The following is a 21271-nucleotide window of genomic DNA, read 5'->3' as shown; positions in this document are numbered from 1 at the left end:
TTTTGACCTCTTTTAGAAGTGACCACATCTACAACTCATCAACTGCTTAACATTGAGAAAACAGATGTTTTAGTACATAAAAACGTTTCTTCTGCGATGTCAGATACGTGAAGCCGCTCTGTAAAGTGCTTGGAAAGCAGCGGTTGGCAAAATACTGTGAATCTTGAGCCACTGTAGTTAGAAAGATGTGTTTTTATTGCTCTTGTACAGATCTTAAAAGGCAAAACGTCAAATTCGAGTGCTTGTCATTGCGATGTTATAGATATGGTACAAGTTAGATTGGGAGTTTTATTTCCTCGAGACTGAACTGCATCGTTTTGCTCCTTTAGGAGTTTTAAGTGCATTTATGATGCAAGTTCCTTGTAAAGTACATTTCTGATTCAAGATTTCATCTTTGTATTGTTAGTCTGACTGCAAAGTGAGTAATGAACCCAAGGTTTAACAAGTGAATGAACACCTTTTTCTCAGTGATTTACGTTTACATGCCTTTGATTAATATCCATCAACACTAATGTCATCAGTTTTGCAGCTGGTGTCAAGTCTTTCTCTTTCACTTTTAGTGTAGCATGTAATAATTAATCTGGACTGTTTTTGATTTATATATGTGATGATGGCCATACTAATGTACCCCTCATTTTCAATGGCACAACAGCATATAAAAGAACAACTATTAAGTGGATTCAAACCACCTTCATGTAGCCAACAACAGTGCTGTGACTGACCTTCTCTGAGCACTCTCATACTACAGAACAGGGATGTGAGAGATCTTAACTGCTGACCATCTGAAATACCCATATCCTTCACCAAAATCTCACAGAAAGCACCTTAAATTTGCCCTGCTCGTGACTCTGAATGTAAACGTTGGTAGATTGCATTTTATTTGGCCACGCAAATAAAGAGTTCGCCCTGGTATACGTAAAGTAACTGGTCCAAACGGGATGTTGTAATTGTGACTGAAATCTCCCAACGCTCCAAAAAGAGAAGCTGTGACCGGTTTTAGTTCCACAGCCACACCCTTTATTTCAATATTTTGCTTTTTCGTTTTGGGATTGTGAAATCAACCAGTATGAGAATGTAATATAAATGTGCCAACTAATAAACACCAGTATTTCAACTCAGTGTTTCAGCGAGTTTGTCCTCTCAAGTCAAATTTGTAATGATTTGGCATGCTGCATATTCCTGATTTATGTAACATTATATTGAAAGGTCAAGGTTTAGTGGCAATATTACATGTGGTGCTGAATATACAGTAGTCAACATTTGAAGTGGATCAAAAAAGTTCAAAGTTGTCCTAAGACAAGAACAGGTATTGTTCAAAATTCATGTATAACTTTGATGAAAGATTTTGATCCACTTCAAATGTTGATTACTGTATAATGATCAGAATATACACACACACACACACACGTGTACATAGACATACATGATGCATAATATATAATGATCAGAATGTATATACACACACCTGTGTACAACTCTGTGTGCATATATATATATATAAAACTAACATATATATATATATTATATATATATACACACACACACACGTGCGCTTGCACATTTAAAATTGACAGGTTCTTTAAATTTAAACCATCAGATACATTGCATTGAATGCATAAGTACCAGCAACTAATATATGAACAAGTCTGACACAAAACTACTTTTGAACCTTTATTGTACAGATAATGTGGAAAATCACTGTGGCTGCTGTCCTCCTCGGCCACGGCCAAAACCACCTCTCTGAAAAAACAAAAGGGACCACATGCAAAAAGTGAGCGTCACAACTTCCAAATTCCCAGGTGGATTATCAAAGCTTGCATTTCTGGAGTCATGCACTGAAATTACATTATAAATAGTATTTAAACAGTAGTACTTACAAACTGGAATTCTGTGGCTGCACCTGCACCAGCCTCAGCTTTCTTATCAGCACCGGCTGTGAGACAAAGGGTTTTAGTTTAACACGATGCTGCACGTTGAGGCCACAGCTAAAGAATATGCTGATGTCAACAGTCAGTCAGTGTGTATTGTGTACGTACGTGGAGCTGCAGACCGTCTGTAAGCATCTCTGTCTCCCTCACCACGGGCCAGACGAGCCGGTCTCTCTCCCTCAAGACCTGAAAAACACAGCATGTTTGATTTCGCACTTCAGCCAAGGTCTTTGAAATGGACTGCCACTTTGCATTCATACACAACTGCTTATAAGCCACGCTACAAATACAGTAGAGTCAACATTTGAAGTGGATCAAAACCTTTCAAAGTTATACATGAATTTTGAACAATACCCGTTCTTGTCTTAGAACAATTTTTGAAGAACTTTTTTGATCCACTTCAAATCAAGTTGAATCAAGTAGTCAATGCACTATATTCAAGCAATAACACTACTTTTTGTGGTCCTGAAAATGTTTACTATGAATGGAAAAGATGTTGAAATTCTACAAAAATTGATGGAAAAAGTTTATGGAACATCATGACGGTGAAAATTCTCTCAATTTGAAGTGCTTTTTAGGCGAGGAAGATGACCCTCTTACCCTTGGGACGGGGTCTGGCGGTCTCTGGGCGGGTCTGGCGGCGGAGGGTGGCGGGCACGATCTCCGGGGGCAGGTGGAGGAAGTCCCGCAGGTACTGGATGCCCTCATTGGTCAGATACCAGTAGAAGTGGCGCCAAGCAAACTGCTCTTTCACGTACCCACATGACTTCAGAGACTGGGAAGGCAGAGGTATTTCAATATACATTCACATTGTCATTGATTTGTCCATTAAGGAGCACGTTTACATGCACACAAGCACGCTGATAACACAAATCAGCTTATTGAAATAACCAGTTGTCCAGGTTTACATGAAAACCAATAAACAGAAGTAAACTGCGTTTACAAGGCTGTATTAATAAATCAGGTTATTTCCCGGCAGTGACATCAAAACTTAATTTGCGTATCTGACTCGAGAGTATTTTATTTGTTATGTCAGTTGTGATAAAGCATTCAAAGTTAAGAGTATTGCTACATGTCGGAGGGAAACGTACGGCTCATTTATTATCCTCTCATGCAGTTACAAATACACGAGATGAGAGCACTTACTTTCAGACTCACTTATATAAGATAAGAGTCTGATTTACTCTACTCTTACTGGTATACATTGGAGTCTAAAAATTTCGTTGTATGTGAAATTGTACAATGACAAATAAAGAAATCTAATCTAATTTTGCAATATATTTCCTCCTCCCTTACTGCAAAATGCTCGCTCTGTCTGGATGCGCTCAAAATCCACAGTAAGGACGCGTTCCTGTCACATATCATACATGCACAATTCAATAAGTTCACAAGCTGGGCAAAATCGGTGTAAAGAGCAAAAATCAAACTGTAAAGATCAGTTTATGCTTAAGCCGTTTATGACTTAACTCTGATAAAGAAAAAGGGTAAACGCATTTACATGATCACGTGCATCGTCCGCTCATTAAGCATGATCAGGTTAAGAATGATGTTCAGAAGCACTCACCTGCATAGCCTTCATCACGTGAAGGTTGGGTACGTTCTTGTCGGCGAGCTCTGGATGTTTTGGGAGATGCACATCTTTTTTAGCCACCATTACGCCCTCTTTAAAGAGGAGCTCATAGATAGCAATGCGGTTCTTCTTGGGCATCAACATCTGCAGAAAGAAAAACACAATCATGAGTTTTCATACATTATGATATTTACATTTTAATGCATTTGGCAGACGCTTTTGTGTGACTTGTGTTGCATTCAAGGTATATTTTATCAGTATGATAGACAACTTTAGAGCAACTGTAAAGAGCCAACATTTGAGACCCTACTTTAGCCATAAACACCATGGTATTCTTTGGTATATCTATATCTGGTATATACCAGTCTATGGTATATCTTACAATATCGTTTACATAATATATATGTCAAACAACATGGTATTTGTTCAAAACACCCTGCTATTACCATCAATTGACATCACCAAATCAACAGTAGTGATAGTAATATCATGGTATCAAACCACTACCATATTCAAGTATCATAGTATGTACATGTTAAGTTAGTACCATGACTAAAAGAACAAAACATGGTAATAGCGTGGTAATTATTATCAGAGATAACATTCTGCGCCACTCTTATGAGAAACGCCTTGACGTATTCACATTATTAAGTTTCCAAAAAGGTTTAGGCATTTAAATTACTTCTTTTCTGTAACACCACCAATAAATCTTTTATTCAATGTTATTTCCTCATCTCATGTTACTGTGTTGACTTCACACCAGCCGTGAAACACTCTCGCGCTGTAGCATACAAGACAGGGACACATCCTGACTTAAATATAGTATTTCCCCACCGTATATTTTCTCAAGACTAAGATATAATCATTATATGGGGTTTATTCAAAGCGAATTCGCTTGAAACGACACATAAAATAATAAGATGATGAAGATTTTGAACGGATTTTCGGCTCTTGTTTCGGCCTACCTTTACTCTTGCTGAGAGACCGGAGCCGGAAAGACCGTCATCAGCTGCTCTTCCGGTATTATTTCGCCGCGCTTTATTCAGCCACACGAGGAGCGCGAGGCTCCCGCTACTGGACTGGAGATCGCATTCACTTGTCAAATAGTTTAAAATAGACAAATATATAGGCTAAACACCAAACACTGTGTGTGTGTGTGTTTTAGACCATTGGAGTGAGGACAAAGAGGGTAAAGTGAGGACATTTTGGCCGGTCCTCACTTTCTGAGAGCCCTTTAAAGGCCTGTTTGAGGGTCAAGACTTGGTTTTAGGGACCCTTTATGAGGTTAAGGGTCGGTTTAGGGTCAGGGGTCGGGTTAGGCACTTAGTTGTGATCATAGATGGTTGTGATGAGTAAGGTTAGGGTAAGCGGCTAGAGATTGCATTGTGTCAATGAATGTCCTCATGAAGATAGATGTACAAGAATATGTGTGTGTGTGTGAGAGAGAGAGTGTGTATGTAGGCCAATATGAAGAGTTCAGATGCAAAAGCCTCTAAGTGCCATCTGAAATTTTCTTCTAGAATGATCATTTTTATCAAGCTTGTATATTTAAGTTCAGTAATTTCACTTAAATGGCAATGAAAATTACCTATTAATTGTCATTTAAGTGAAATTACTGACTTAAATATACAAGCTTTATAAAAATGATCGTGACTTAGAGGCTTATGCATCTAAACTCTTCATATACTGTATGTACAGTATTGGGGCATTTTGAAAGATGCAATAATATCAAGAATTTGTGATATTTTTTAATTCTCTTTAATTCTACGAAGAAGATATTTCCAGTGTTTTCACTGAACAACTTAATTGTATTTTGTATTTTGATTTTGATTAAAAAGTTGTGACAGAGTCATGTTCACCACTGTGTCTCATCACCTTTCCTTTGAATTACACTTTTTAATAGTTTGGAAATTGAGGATACTAGTTGTTGCAGTTTTGCAAGTGGAAGTGCAAGTTAACATATGTAGAGAAAAAGTGTTAAAAAAAAGGGTAAGATCAGAAGATAAGCAGGGGTCCAGGACAAACCTAATATAAAGGGAACAATTATTAACCCCAAATAAGAATGTTCAAAGAAACCCAATACATTATCAAATATGCAAAAATTACCCCTCAACCACCCCCACCCAAAAAAAAAACAAAAAAAAAAACACCTGTGCCAACCAGGGTAAATATTTAAACAACACAATCAATTATAAGTATTAGTACAGGAGCACTAACACACTAGAAGAAAGTACAATGAACTATTTTCCAGTATGCAAGGAGTGTATGTTTCCATATATGCAAGGAGAGAACCCCACATTTTGTAAAAGTTCTTGAGAGAGCCCTTCAGTGAGTATCTGATTTTCTCCAGTTTAATACAGTGAAAAACGTCTTTAATCCACAAAGAGTGAGTAGGCGGGACAGATGATTTCCAATGCAGTAAAATCTGACGTCCGGCCAGAAGGGTCACAAAATCTGCCTTGTACCGTGGACAGTGAACTGGCAAAGAAAGTGTACCAAACAGTGCTGTTATAGCCACAGGTTCAATTATTGTCTCAACTACCTCTGACATTGTCTCAAATATATCAGTCCAATATCCATGTAGGGTTGGGCAGAACCAAAACATATGAGCCAGGGTTGCAGGAGCCTGACGACAACGGTCACATATAGGGTCAATGTCAGAATAAATTTTAGAGAGTTTGACCTTACTCCAGTGAGTGCGATGGAGTATTTTGCATTGGATCCATCTGTGTTTGACACACACAGATGAGGAATGCACCCTGTATAAAATACTCTCCCATAGTTCATCTGAAATTTCCTCTAATAAGTCTTCCTCCCACTGAGTTTTTATAGATAGCAGTGAGCTTCTATGTAGGGAGCATATTTTGTCATAAAAAAAAGAAATCATCCTTTTCCCAATAGGTAGTGGCTCAAGAAATAAATCTATGGAAGTGGGAGTGGGGAGCCTAGGAAATTGAGGGTACATATTACGGATAAGCAAGTGGATTTTTTGCATTTTTTTATTCCATCTCCCCTGCTCACTGTGGACGCTTTCAAAAGAGTTTAACTTGGATATTCTATGAGCTTTTCACTTTTATTTTGCCTCCGTCCCAACTTTTTTGGAGTGTGTTGCAGCCATCAAAAAATATATATTTACAAAATACAATTAAGTTGTTCAGTGAAAACACTGGAAATATTTTCTTTGTACTTTTTCCAGTTAAATAAAGTTGAAAGAGAATTTGGGGTTGTAGATACATACAGTATATATATATATATGACCAAATGAACTGACCAAAGTGGGTATAAAGAGAGAAATGAATATATATATAATTACTTTTTTAGAGTAACTTACCCAAAACTGTATATATATATATGGTATTTGCATAATTACAAATACATTGGATGCCCTCAGTCAGTCCTTATTCACTGTATGCATGTAAAACAGTGACCAGGCATCGCCTGTTTTGACCATAAATACTGTGCTGTTGTGACACCAAGTACAATCCACAACTACAGTCCTTTACTCTTTATACCTCAAGATCGCTGTAACAGAGGGCATCCACATCCGTCATACATGAGAAGTAAGCATGCAATTTAACAATGAAGGTAGAGTCTGCTAGTTTTAAGTATGTGTATGGCATATGGCCTTTGACCTCGCTCTCAATAATGGCATGTAATGGATTCATTTGGTGTTATTATGGTACTATTTCTAAAAGTTTTCTCAACCTGATTCTACTTGCTCTGGTACAAGATGTTTCTAGGCTGACCTTTGAAAGTAGGTCTGTGAGAGAGATCAGATACTGGTTTTGAGAAAGTTCAATTTAAACTCTTTTTAAAAGTTTCTTGAAGTTTCAGCTTCGAATTTGGCATTGGATTTATTTGGGAACATTTCAATAGCAATGGCTCCATCCAATTGCTAAAACAAAACTCAACTTCACTGGATGCGTTAACAATAAATGTATTGGTTAATATTTCAGCGCTCAGCACATTTCTCTGGCAGCGAACAGCGTATTCCTGTTTTCCCATCTGTGTTGCGAGGCAGTGATGTGTTTAGTGCCCGAGGTTTGTGGACTTTGGGGAATGAACCTTACAGGAGCTTTGATTGTTGTTCTACCTGTGCCAACAAATAGAGAAGTTAACATTGCAACACCTCCATCTGCTTTCATACACGGACCATGTGTGTTTGCAGGCAAATTCCTCTCATGTAATATTACATTTAGGAGCAGATTTGCCAGAAGTGCACATTTACTGTACAAGAGGCGCTCGTACAGGTTTGAATTGAACTTTTTTAAAGAGTGCATGTCAAAAATTAAGCAGCTCATGAATATTGGGTTAAATATTATGACGTCACCAAATATTTAGTTTTACTGCAGTGTGACACCACTGCCCCCAACAACACACTGAAGCCAGAGTAAATGCATTAGCAATGTGTCACCAATAGGTGGCAAAAATAAACCCTAATAGACCCTGAATATATGTAAATGAATACCACTCTACATATAGGCTATCAGTGGTATTAACACAACTGTACTACTGCCACAGTACTTTTTGTTGTTGTTAAAACATCCCAAATACCAAAATACCAGTTGTTTTGGTAATTTTTAGTTAATAGCTATAGCCTAGAGTTTAATTGAACCATAGAACCATGTATTTCACAAGAATGTGGAATAATCCATATAATATGAATATGTATTATTGCATTGGTCATCCTTTCGTTGATCTTAGTATGGTGCTCATTAATATGTAACGTGGGTCTATTGACTGACCATCCCCCATCTGATACACCCGCAGCACAACACTGGCTGTGTTCATCCGATACCTTTGTGTTTTAGCGATGTTCAATTCGCGAACGAATCATTCTGTTGAACCGATTCTTTTTTATTCAGTTGAAATGTTTCGCAATGCGTTTGTGAATCACGTATATAGTAGACTGAGGCACACCATATAAATGACGTATTCAGAAGATGTATCGAAACATGAATTTAATTACACGAAAACACCCCGTAAAAGGAGAGTCGCTGTGAACTCGCTGAAACGAATTCGCCGAGCGAACCGATTCCCAAAACTGAATCCGACGGCTCACCGTTATTGTGTTTTACTAGAGTGGAGGCTCACAGAGAGGCTGGATTCTCGTTCATCTGTGTTTGGTATGTCTTAACGCATGGTTTTGTTTCTTCTTTAGCTGTAGAAATGAGACCTGTATCGATATAAGCAGATAGACGTGTGGTCTTGTGTTTTGTCATTTATTTCTGAACGCTTGCGCAGTCTTTTAAGAACGCTGCGGTTCTTCGCATGAAATGCCGAACACTGAACGCTCTGTGCACCTGGAATTAATATGCATGTGTCGATTCAAATTGAATTACATGAATGAATTAGACTTTTATGCATTCTTCATTATTCACATGTATTGCATTTGGCAAAATATGATGTATTGGAAAAAATAAACTACTTTCCATATTTCTTGAATTAGCTAACTAATAATATTAGCCTACAAAACATTACAGCCATTTTAATTTAAGACTTTTAATATTTGTAGAATGTACTTACTAATTTATGTTTAGAATAGTATGCTATTCTAAAGTTATGCATTTCTTGCATTTCATGGTATACCATGAAATCCTTGCAAAAAAGTGCCACAATATGGTAATGCCATGGTACTTTGATAATGAAATATTTACATTGTACTTAAATGTACTTTTTTGTAAGTGTACCTTGTGTTTTTGTACCGTGTTTCAATATAATTGTTTATAGAATACACATACTGTCTTAATGTTGGAATTAATAGTCTAAATTGCTAAAATTAGTAGTCAACTTTTAGTTTAAAATAGACTGATTTGTTTCTTTAAAAAAATTGTTTTGTACTAGCCAAACAAGAAAATACCCAATTTTGGTCATGCACCATTGAAGTACCTTGTAGTAGCATGAATAAAGATGGCAATTTAGGGCACTTGTTAACCCAGACCTCTATTCTGAGATTCACAATAGACCATTTTAGTAAGTGCAATCTCAGTTGCTCCCAAAGGAGACTTTAGTGTCTTTTTTGCATGCTAAACCTTAAAGGTCTGCTTTTAATAAATCAATAGCAGCAGGTCTGGCAGCAGCGAAGGCCATGAATCATTACACCAGTGTGCTGTTTGATTAGGAAATGTCTAATGGTTGTCTCTGTTGCCATTTAGTTTGATCTTACATCTGTGCAAGCTTAACCGCTGGTTCACAGACACCAGATGTCCGTTTGACTTCTGCTCGAGTTAGAGACTAAATCCTCGTCTCGGAGGGTCTTGAACTGTCCAGGGTCCTGAATCGTCTCTTGGCAACTGTCCTGAACTCTTTAGCTCTGGGTCAATTATTATTTGCTCTGCCGGGAAAAAGTTTCGATTTTTGTGCACAGTTCTGTGGGAGTTTGGCGTTTGTTATCCTGCATTGATTCAGCGCTATACCTTCTCAGAAAAAAGGTACAAAAACAGTGCGAGCCCTTAAGGCAGCTTTTGTACCTTTTTTTTTTTTACACTGTTAATCTTAATCTTTTTTTTAAACTGTTAATCTTTTTTTTACACTGTTTTTTTACACTGTTAATCTTTTTTTACACTGTTAATCTGTAAATTTTTTACACTGTTAATCTTTTTACACTGTTAAACTTTTTTACACGTATTTAATCTCAACTGTATAGATTTTTGCAATCCATTCACCTTATAAAGTCATAAAGTATATTGCCGCTCTGTAACTGGATTGTGTTGGAGGACTCGTTCACCTTCACTCTGAATCTGTCCTTCAGTAGCTTCAGATGGCGAATAAAACCGGTGATAGTGTGTCTAGAGGCTTTTAACTGAACTCAAGGTACAGTACAAGGTCTGAGCACTTAACAGTGGGATAAACATCTCAATGCAACAGTTCCAAACTCTGCTGAAACTCCATTCCAGCCAAGGCATCACCTTTAGAAAAGAGATTATCATTGAGCACTTTTTATAAGGAACTGTAGAGTATGCAGTTAGTAGTATAGTATTCAATTCTGAATGATGTGGTTTAGTTGCAAAACCCAGACTGAATGATTTGTACTTTGAAGGATGACTCAGGGGTCATTGGGGTCAAGTGTCAAGCTCAAGGGCACAAATCACATGGTATTCGAAGCTGGTTACAGCGCTAATTTCTGTTCTGTTGATTAATCAGCTTTTGTTGGTAGTTTTGGCAACATGTCTGATCGAGTTTTAGTTGTCATTTTTAGCTAAATTTATTTTGATGGAATTTTATTTATAAAATAAAAATCTTTATAAAGTTACTTTAGCATTCTATTTATAAAATTATGTAAAAATGTAATTTGGTAATTTATTTATAAAAAAAATACTTTATCATTTTATTTATAAATATATTCAGTAGTCTTAGTTTAGTAAAAATGTAGTTTAATTTATTGTTTAATTTAATTTAAAGTAATGTAATTTTGTAATTTATTAATTAATTTATTTTAATTAATAAACATTTTCAGTAGTTTAGGAAGCTAAAGCTAAAGCAAGCTTGATCCACGTCTACCTATAGAAATGTATTGAGAATTTTTTCCTGTGATTTTTTTCTCCTGAAATCTTTCCATCAACAATAATTACATACACTGAGACAAAACAACACATACATTATCTCGTCAATTACAAGGAATTATAAGGTCCATTCAGTATCTGCAGCTTAATCAATGTGTTGCTCAGGAGTGAATGACCCTCCTCCATCCCCAGCTCCTCCTCACGTCCAGTCAGGACTTGGCCTTCTGATATTCCTCTTCGAATCAGACTCATATTTCTTGAATTATGCTGTTACATTAAATTATTGAACATTAATGATATCTGCAATACATTTATGTTGGTTCTGTTCTGTTTACCCTGAGGAGGGTTATCACTGCTCTCTCTACTCTTATCCATGTTAGACTACATGGACAGGGAGTTCTTGCCCAGAACAGAAACACAACCCGAATCCAAACTGTATGTGTAACGATGCGGTTGAAACCTAGGAGGAAGCAGGATCCACGTGCAGTAGTTTTTTATTAAATAAACTCAAAACTTGACTCGGGGGAACAGGACTCGGGGGAACAGGACTCGTGGGGGAACAGGACTCCTCGGGGAACAGGACTCCTCGGGGAACAGGACTCGGGGGAACAGGACTCGGGGGAACAGGACTCCTCGGGGAACAGGACTCGGGGGAACAGGACTCCTTGGGGAACAGGACTCGGGGGAACAGGACTCGGGGGAACAGGACTAGGGGGAACAGGACTCGGGGGAACAGGACTCCTCAGGGAACAGGACTCCTCGGGGAACAGGACTCGGGGGAACAGGACTCCTCGGGAAACAGGACTCGGGGGAACAGGACTCCTTGGGGAACAGGACTCCTCGGGGAACAGGACCCGGGGGAACAGGACTAGGGGGAACAGGACTCGGGGGAACAGGACTCCTCAGGGAACAGGACTCCTCGGGGAACAGGACTCGGGGGAACAGGACTCCTCGGGAAACAGGACTCGGGGGAACAGGACTCCTTGGGGAACAGGACCCCTCGGGGAACAGGACCCCTCGGGGAACAGGACTCCTCGGGGAACAGGACTCGGGGGAACAGGAGTCCTCGGGAAACAGGACTCGGCGGAACAGGACTCCTCGGGAAACAGGACTCGGGGGAACAGGACTCCTCAGGGAACAGGACTCGGGGGGAACAGGACTCGGGGGGAACAGGACGACTCGGGGGAACAGGACTCCTCGGGGGGAACAGGACTCCTCGGGGAACAGGACTCCTCGGGGAACAGGACTCCTCGGGGAACAGGACGATTCGGGGGAACAGGACTCCTCGGGGGGAACAGGACTCGGGGGGAACAGGACGACTCGGGGGAACAGGACTCCTCGGGGGAACAGGACTCCTCGGGGGGAACAGGACTCGGGGGGAACAGGACTCGGGGGAACAGGACTCGGGGGAACAGGACTCGGGGGAACAGGACTCTGGGGAACAGGACTCGGGGGAACAGGACTCGGGGGGAACAGGACTCCTCGTGTGGAACAGGACTCGGGGGAACAGGACTCCTCGTGTGGAACAGGACTCGGGGGAACAGGACTCCTCGGGGGGAACAGGACTCGGGGGGAACAGGACTCGGGGGGAACAGGACTCCTCGGGGGGAACAGGACTCCTCGGGGGGAACAGGACTCGGGGGAACAGGACTCCTTGGGGGGAACAGGACTCCTTGGGGGGAACAGGACTCGGGGGAACAGGACTCGGAGGAACAGGACTCGGGAGAACAGGACTCCTCGGGGAACAGGACTCCTCGGGGAACAGGACTCCTCGGGGAACAGGACTCCTCGGGGAACAGGACTTCTCGGGGAACAGGGCTCCTCGGGGAACAGGACTCCTCGGGGAACAGGACGATTCGGGGGAACAGGACTTCTCGGGGGGAACAGGACTCGGGGGGGAACAGGACTCCTCGGGGGAACAGGACTCCTCGGGGGGAACAGGACTCGGGGGGAACAGGACTCAGGGGAACAGGACTCGGGGGAACAGGACTCGGGGGGAACAGGACTCCTCGTGTGGAACAGGACTCGGGGGAACAGGACTCCTCCTGTGGAACAGGACTCGGGGGAACAGGACTCCTCGGGGGGAACAGGACTCCTCGGGGGGAACAGGACTCCTCGGGGGGAACAGGACTCCTCGGGGGGAACAGGACTCGGGGGAACAGGACTCGGGGGGAACAGGACTCCTTGGGGGGAACAGGACTCCTTGGGGGGAACAGGACTCCTTGGGGGGAACAGGACTCCTTGGGGGGAACAGGACTCGGGGGAACAGGACTCAGAGGAACAGGACTCGGGAGAACCGGACTCGGGGGGAACAGGACTCAGGGGGAACAGGACTCCTTGGGGGGAACAGGACTCCTTGGGGGGAACAGGACTCGGGGGGAACAGGACTCGGGGGGACAGGACTCGGGGGGACAGGACTCGGGGGGAACAGGACTCGGGGGAACAGGACTCGGGGGGAACAGGACTCCTCGGGGGGAACAGGACTCCTCGGGGGGAACAGGACTCCTCGTGTGGAACAGGACTCGGGGGAACAGGACTCCTCGGGGGGAACAGGACTCAACATACAACATCAAGAACTCACAAAGACTGAACTAGACACAGGGCTTAAATACACAGGCAAACAAGCTAAACAAGATAACAAGGGGGCGTGGCTAATCAGAGACACCTGGGGAGACTAATAAACATAAACATAACAGGGAACTGCTAAACATGGGACAAGACAGGGGAACACAGACTGGAATCATAACAGTATACTAATTGTCAGTCATCTTTGACAATAGTGATCCTGACAGAAATCAATATTTGCTTTTAGTAGGACATCTTTTTGTACTTTTTATTTAGATAGTATCCAAGCTATTTTGTATGCGCGAGACTTCTGATTCATTAGAACAACAAAGTGCAGTAAATGGTAAAACTGTTTGTGCTTTGAACCAGTGTGTTTATAATTACGTCAATACATTAAAATGGTATGGTAAGAAATAGTAGTTTGCAATATCAAGCAACATAACAAGCTGTTTTGTAGTGCTAAAAATAACTGGAAGCGGATGAAACCGGAAGCCTCTCACAATGGCCGCGCTGCTCTTATGGAAAAAAATAAGGTGGATTTAGGAAGAACAGAATCATGTGACGATATCTTTGGAAAAGAGAGGAAGTTTTGATCAGAACATTGTTGCTGGTTGAATTTGAACCAGATCTGCAGCAAGGAAGCAGAGTGCTTTAAAAGTGTTTGTCTTTTATAGGATAGATTACGCTGTTCTTTGAAGCCTCAGGGAATCCATGCAACAAGATCTCAGCTGCTGCATCTCTCCAGCGTCGTATTTCCAGGAGGATGGCTTGCTTTTTGACAGGTTCTCATGTGTGTGTGAGGCGGTGTGGATATCAGCTGCGCCGTGACCTTGCCTTAACACACACAAACACGTGCAAAATCCTCACAAACACACTTTTGGCTGCCTTGAGATCTGCATTGATCCTTCTCTGCTGTCTTTCCCAAGTTTCTGTCTGTCTGTGAGATGGACAAAGATAGAGAGAAACAAATTGAAGAGGTGGATGGAAGGACGTCACGTATCTATCGACTGAGCCTAAATGCTTGAGAGAAAGAGATGCTGAGGAGAGATGTGAGATTTATGCTTTGAACATTGCCAAGTCTGCAACGATCCGACATCAATAATCCGTTGCTCAGTTTCTAAACGTCTCTGAAAATGATTACTTGTGCTTCACGAATGCTGAATAGATGTGCGAGTGAGAACTTATTTGAAGTTTAATGCAGCTTGTTAGATATTTCTACAACCCCACCCATAAGCAAGAACAATAATGAGTTTCTTTCAGGGATCTGAATAGTTGTTCTATATCTGTATGATGTTGAACACAAAAGAATATATTTTGAAGAATGTCGGTAACCAAAATGTTTCTGGTCCCCGTTGACTTCCATTGTATTTTATTTTTTGTTCATGGAAGTCAGTGGGGACCAGCGACTGTTCAAAATATCTTCTTTTGTGTTCAACAGAAGAAAGAAACTCATACAGGTTTGACACAACATGGGGGTGAGTAAATGATGACAGACTTTTCATTTTTTGGAGAACTATTCCTTTAAATTGTCAGAAGTGAATTTAGTTCCCTAAATCTGAATTTAAGACTATATTTGTGCATATTTGTGTATATTATTTGACAGTGAATGTGTGAACTCTCTCTTCTCAGTTGAATTGAGCCTCTGTTTCAGGGTGTGACTGTAATCTCTGCTGTAAGCAGTTATACAGCTCCTCCAACACATTATTATTAATGCACGAGTGATTGAGGGAGTGTGAATCAGTCTCTTGGGTATTTATTGAATGAATGAATCAGTGTCTCTCATGCAGTTTATGACTGTCTTCCTACACAAAGCTTCACCTGCGACGTTCAGACCCAAACACAGCTGTGGAGCTTTTGTATTTCACAAACATTGCAATTGATTTCCATTAATTAGGGCATTTACTAAGCAAACATTTCTCTTACTGCTTATGTAAAGTAGTATTGGTAATGTTAATTAAAACTAAAGCTATTAAAAATCGTCTCCATTCATTTAAATGAAGCTAAAATATATTAAAATATAAATATTAGATTAAAAAACTTTAGCAAAACCTGAAATAAAGTTGAAGTTTAAGTAGTAAAATTACTAATAATAAATCATTTAAATATAAAAGAAGATATTAAATAAAAAGTAGCACATAGCAAAATTAGTAAAACTACAATGAAAACTGAAAATATAAGCTAATTCAAAATAATAACAAGTAGGTCATATATATTAGTATAAAAATAATACACTGCAAAAAATTGGTGAAGAAACAATTTTGTACTCAGTCATTCAAATTTCACAATTAATTACAAAGAAACAGCAAATTGAATAAAAAAATTTAAATGTGAAATAGAAAGACTGAAATAGTGCATTTTCGTGCATGCCAAATTGGAGAAGAAGATAAAATAGACTCCAATATTTTTTGCGCGGTTGTTACTTAAGGAACCTAAATGTGTTTTAATGGAGTTGTTGGTAGCAGCAGGACCCAGTAGAAGTTCTGCTTTATTTTCATTCAGTTTCAGTGAGTTATTAGCATTTGTCATTCCAGGTCTTGACTTCATTGAGGCATGAGAAGAGATGATCTAATGAAAAATCATTTCCTGGTTTGACTGGAAGATATAGTTGGAGGTCGTCAGCATAACAATGATAATTTATGTTATGTTTCTGGAATATTGAGCCTGAAGGTAGCATGTAGAGGGAAAACAAAAGAGGGCCGAGAATAGATCCCTGTGGAACACCACAGTGGATAGGTGCAGATGGTGAAGTGAACGAACCGATATTTACAGAGAAGTAAGTCCCCTTTAAGTATGAGGCGAACAACTGTAAAGCTAGGACTCCAACAACCCACTCAAGTCGTTTCAGAAGAATATCATGATCAATAGTGTCAAATGCGGCACTCAAATCTAAAAGTATCAGAATAGCAGAAGACCCAGAATCAATGGCAGCAGAATGTCATTTGTAACCTTCAGCAATGCTGATCAGTGCTATGCAGCGCTCTCAACCCAGATTGAGACGGGTCTAGATTATTAAAAGTATTAAGGTATGAAGTACACTGTAAGAGTGCAACTTTTTCCAAAACCTTTGAAATGAATGGGAGTTTAGAGATAGGCCGGAAGTTGTTATGCACGGTGGGGTAAAGATGAGGTCCTTTCAATAGGGGCTGTGTGTGTGTGTGTGTGTGTGTGTGTTGGTAATGGATGCTCTTTGCTGCCTCAGCCACTGTATTTCACACTTGAATGCACTGAAGTAGAGCCAAGAAATTTGTCTTTGAGATCTGTTTATTATGTTTAGAGGCAAAAGCAAGAGGAAGAAAGAGGCACGTAAGGGTCTATTATATGCAAAGGAACTTTGAAATCATGTAAAGGCATAAAAAAGGTCATTTGTAGAAAGCTGCTGACTGCTCATTTTGGATCGTTATGGTTATTTTATGTGGCTTTCATTAGTATCTGTTATGCGGTGAACTGCTCTTAGATTGGGTTTCATGCTGAGGAGGAACGAACTGAGAGAGAAAGTACACGGGCCAAACATTAATATGGTTATTTAGGCACACAGAATAGAAGAGAACCCTTTGCATTTCCCTTTGGGTCGTGGAGGAAATTGGACTTCTGAGGATGAAGAATGAAGGCCATTGTCAGCGTGAACTGGGTTTGAACTCATCTGAAATTGGAAAGACATTAGCAGAGTGAATCTGTAAGGCTCATCTTCTGGAAATTAGCCAGTGCAATTAAACTGACTTGAGGCGCTGAGCTGGCTAAAGAGGAACGAGAGACCTGTCAAACTCTGATTCCCACGCAAACCCTTTGATTACATGCAACGTGAGGTGCACTATAATCAATCTGCAGAATGGAATAGCGTTGCTGACACCATAGCATTTAATATAGCTTTATCTATTTTCCTTTTTTTATTTTAATTTTAGTTTAAAGAGTTAGTTCACCCAAAAATGAAAATGATGTTCATCTTCAGAACACAGTTTAAGATATTTTTAATGAAATCTGAGCGATTTCTGTCCCTCCATTGACAGCTACGCAACTACCACTTTGACGCTTCAAAAAGTTCATAAAGAGATCGTAAAACTAATCCAAATGAATTTTAGTTTAGTCCAAATTTCTGAAGAGACTCAATCACTTTATATGATGAACAGGTTTAATTTAGACTTTAATTCACATTTAAACTGATCAACACACACATCAGTTGTGGCAAACGGAAGCTCAAGCAACTTCGTTTGATGTGCGAGAACCAATGAGGTTCATTCTCGAGTTACGCAGCACCTATCTATCCATCCATCCATCCATCCATCCTTCCTTCCTTCCTTCCTTCCTTCCTTCCTTCCTTCCTTCCTTCCTTCCTTCCTTCCTTCCTTCCTTCCTTCCTTCCTTCCTTCCTTCCTTCTGGTGATTCTATGGCCATCTCTTGCCATACACGAGAGATTTTCCATGACTTTTCTTGGCAATGATTTTCTTTTTCCGAGAACATGCAAACTGAGCAATAGTACTTAATAATATTAATAGTGCTTAGCAAACTCTAGACTGATAATAATACTAACATTAGCCATTATCAGTCTCAGTATTGAGCATTTCAGCTTTAGATATCTGCTGGCCTCAGTCTTCCTTCACTTTGACCTGATCAATGGTATTGATTGGATCCTGCGGTGGGCGAGATCCAGTTTACTGTGTGCTGAACAACTTTTAGTTAGCCATTAGCACCATTTAGCTCCCTTACTCGACCACAGTATTGAACACGGGCGTATCCATCAGTATTACTGGTGGGTTTACTGATGTTTATGTTTCTTTCACCAACATTTTGGGACATATTAATATGGGACATAGTCTGTGTCCAAATTGGCATAGGACTACTAGTATGCACTAAACATTGGTACTTCGCTGGTGATGGGAAAGCACCTGGTTGCTCTTTTGAGGATTTATTTCAGGGTTTTTATGTCTGCCGGGTAGTTGTGCCTTTCTGTTTAACACTCAGTCTGTGGTAATGTTGACATGACATTCCTCTGGCTAATCATTGATCGGCTGCCATCTTGTGGGGTGGGGTTGTCAAAGTTCAGTTTAATGCATGAGTGTGTGTAAGAGCAAACAATTATCTGTGTGTGTGTGTGACAGCTTTAGACACACCCACTAGTCCAACACTGGTCTGATGTCAGGAGTATCCAGTGTCACTCGCAGATCCTGGAACATCTTTCTCTTTTATGCTGGATTTACCAGGTGAGATATTGTCTTATACTCAACAAATATTTTAAGTCTGTATCAAATCCTGTAAGTCTCTCTTGTGTAATAGAAATGATAGCCTGTGTAAGGGTCAATGTCACGAAACCCGTCAAGAATATGTCCATGTTATATTTCCCAACAAAATCAAAAGAACTTTATTATATTATATTATATTATATTATATTATATTATATTATATTATCAACAATTTTTCCTCTAAATTTGTATTACCATTATGTGAGAGAAAAAAAATATATAATTTATTGATTGATTGATTTATATATCATGGTGTTTTTTTGTATTCCTTTTGAATTTTGCTCATTTATTTATTAATTAATTCAGTTATGGGAAAAATCACTCTAATCCAGTATTTATCCAAAGTAATAGAGTAACTGTATTAATAGAATCAATAATGAGAATTAAAATTTCAAAAGAGAAACATCTAGATGCATTATTGTGATGAGAATTTGAGGAGAATATGTGCTCAATGTTTATGCCAATTTTCTTTTGCAAAATATTATTTCTTTAATTTGATATGGGGGTGAAATGTGACTTTTTTGGAAAGGTAGTGATGACAAAAAGATGAATAATTGTGAGTTGTAACGAATGGTGAAATTCTAGTGACATAATTCAGACGTCATTTATGATCAGTTCTATCAGTATCACTAAACATGCTTGAGGATTTTCCCTCTGCTCGTCTTCTCCTATTTCGCTGTCGTCACATTTCCGGACTGCTTTAATCAACCCGATGTGGAGCCGATAGACTGAAATTGTGTTGACTTGTGTAGGGCAGCGCGTCAGCGATGGCTTCAGTGTGTGTGGACATCCGTCCAGTTTTTGTTGGCTGTGTATAGAGGTTTTAGGAGAGAGGTGTTTAGTTTCAGTGCAGGGTGCCAGTGGAATATACTTTATTTATAGTTGCAGACAGCAAAGAGAACCTGGTCACTTGCCCAATGACGAGTAGACAATCACCTCTAGAATCACCTTCATCTGTGACTTTGATTATATGCAGGAAAAATACACTGAAAAAAATTGTATATTTACATTTAAAGCAATTTAAGCTCATAAATTGCATGTAAATTTCACAAATAATTAAACGTGAAATTTTGAAGAAATAGTATTTTCTTCATACTCTAATAATGTTTACTTATTACTTTTGAAAAAGTTTTTTTTTTTTTTTTTTTTACAGTGTATATATATGTATGCGTTCATATAAAAATATTGCATTAAATTATGAAAATACAGTTTTCACTGGTGGTCTCATATTTTGGACCCTGGTTAAAACTGTGGTTTTTGATGGCATAATTTATGATGGCAATTTTTGATATTTATTTGTATTTTATGTATTATTATTATTATTATTTTAATGTGGTTGAACATCTTGCAATCAGAGGTGCAAAGAGGTCTGGTGTTCAGTTATGTTTTTGCCACAGTTGGGTAAATATCAAATATCATTTTAGGTTAAACCTTATGAGTAAAAATATTGTTTAAACTAGTTTTACATGGACTACATAGCATGTCACTCTGCTGGACATTGTGTTTACTGATGAAATATCATGTCAGTTGCCCAAATGCAAAGCTATTTATCTGAGTAAATGTCCATACAGCATCTTTTGAGGGTTTTGCATGAGCCTGAAGTGGTCTAGTCCAAGGGAATCCACATCATGAGACGTGACATCAGATCTGAAGTCACGTCACACATGTATGATGTATCATTTTAGCCGACCCAGAGAAAAGCAGAGCCCACACGGCTCAAGTTGTACAAGCGTTGGCGTGTGTGTGTGTGTGTGCAGGGACTCTAGAATCGGTTGCCACTGTGATCCGTTAACTGAAAGCTGTGAATTATTCATAACCCTGGGCTTAGCTGATCATAATCCTGCTACTCTTGTATCTGCAGAAATGGCAAACGTGGGTCATAATGCAAAACTGTGTCATTTAGTGGGTTTATCAGTCGAGAGTTAGAGAGAGAGTTACAGTACTTCTGCGAAAGCCATGAATCTCTGCGCGAGTTCACAACAACACTGATATTCAGTCATTATTACGGCCTCTTGGTATTTTTGCATGTTTTCTGACTGTGTTGATTGTGTTGGAAATGTGATCATATATGCAGTAAAACAGCGAGTAATAGACTTTTATTGGAAGCTGAAAGCATAATCAAATTAGTAACACTTTACAATAAGGTCCCATTAGGAAACAATAGTTAATGCATTAACTAAAATGAATGAGGAATTCATTTGTTGCAGTATTTATTTATTTATCTTTGTTAACATTAGTTAATAAATGAATCAACTGTTCTTTGTTAGTTCCATTAAATAATGTTAACCGATACAACTTTTCATTTTAGTTATGTATTAGTAAATGATGAAGGTAACACTTTAGTTTAGTGTCCATTTCTCACTATTAAGTTGCTTATTAGCATGCATATTTTCTTGGATATTGGCTGTTTATTAGGACCATATTCTACATCCCTTGATCTTACTAACTGACTTTACTGAGGCAAAAGTCAT

General features: G+C 39.5%; 2 protein-coding genes across 5 annotated transcripts in view; one reads left to right on the top strand and one right to left on the bottom strand.

Annotated features, from left to right (window-relative positions):
* Positions 1-1658: 1658 nt before the first annotated feature.
* rps10 (ribosomal protein S10) lies at positions 1659-4574 on the bottom strand. The gene is made up of 6 exons (XM_084128696.1): positions 4464-4574; positions 3493-3642; positions 2529-2703; positions 2037-2114; positions 1878-1933; positions 1659-1740 (listed from the first exon to the last, which is right to left on the bottom strand). Exons 2-6 carry the CDS (start codon positions 3640-3642, stop codon positions 1696-1698), a joined length of 504 nt encoding a protein of 167 aa, XP_083984822.1. The 5' UTR covers positions 4464-4574; the 3' UTR covers positions 1659-1695.
* A 3934-nt stretch (positions 4575-8508) lies between these two features.
* The window catches only part of pacsin1b (protein kinase C and casein kinase substrate in neurons 1b), a 28730-nt gene continuing 15967 nt past the window's right edge, over positions 8509-21271 (top strand). For 2 of the 4 annotated variants that reach the window (XM_084128695.1, XM_084128692.1), the window contains exon 1: positions 8509-8624. The gene's annotated coding sequence lies outside the window, so the exon portion shown is untranslated. Of the gene's footprint in view, positions 8625-18659; positions 18762-21271 lie in introns of all 4 variants that reach the window. The other 2 variants (XM_084128691.1, XM_084128694.1) reach the window with 2 other exon arrangements.

This window comes from Abramis brama, assembly GCF_963993115.1.
Source record: "Abramis brama genome assembly, chromosome: 11".
Lineage (NCBI taxonomy): Eukaryota > Metazoa > Chordata > Actinopteri > Cypriniformes > Leuciscidae > Abramis > Abramis brama.
Note: the sequence above shows the minus strand (reverse complement) of the source record. Positions and strands in the feature narration are given on the sequence as shown.

Coding starts and splice junctions, on each gene's coding strand:
- rps10 (XM_084128696.1), bottom strand. CDS start 3,642: ATGTTGATGCCCAAGAAGAACCGCATTGCTATCTATGAGCTCCTCTTT. Junction 2,704..3,492: donor ACGTGATGAAGGCTATGCAG/GTGAGTGCTTCT, acceptor CTGCCTTCCCAG/TCTCTGAAGTCATGTGGGTA. Junction 2,115..2,528: donor CGCCAGACCCCGTCCCAAGG/GTAAGAGGGTCA, acceptor TGTGTTTTTCAG/GTCTTGAGGGAGAGAGACCG.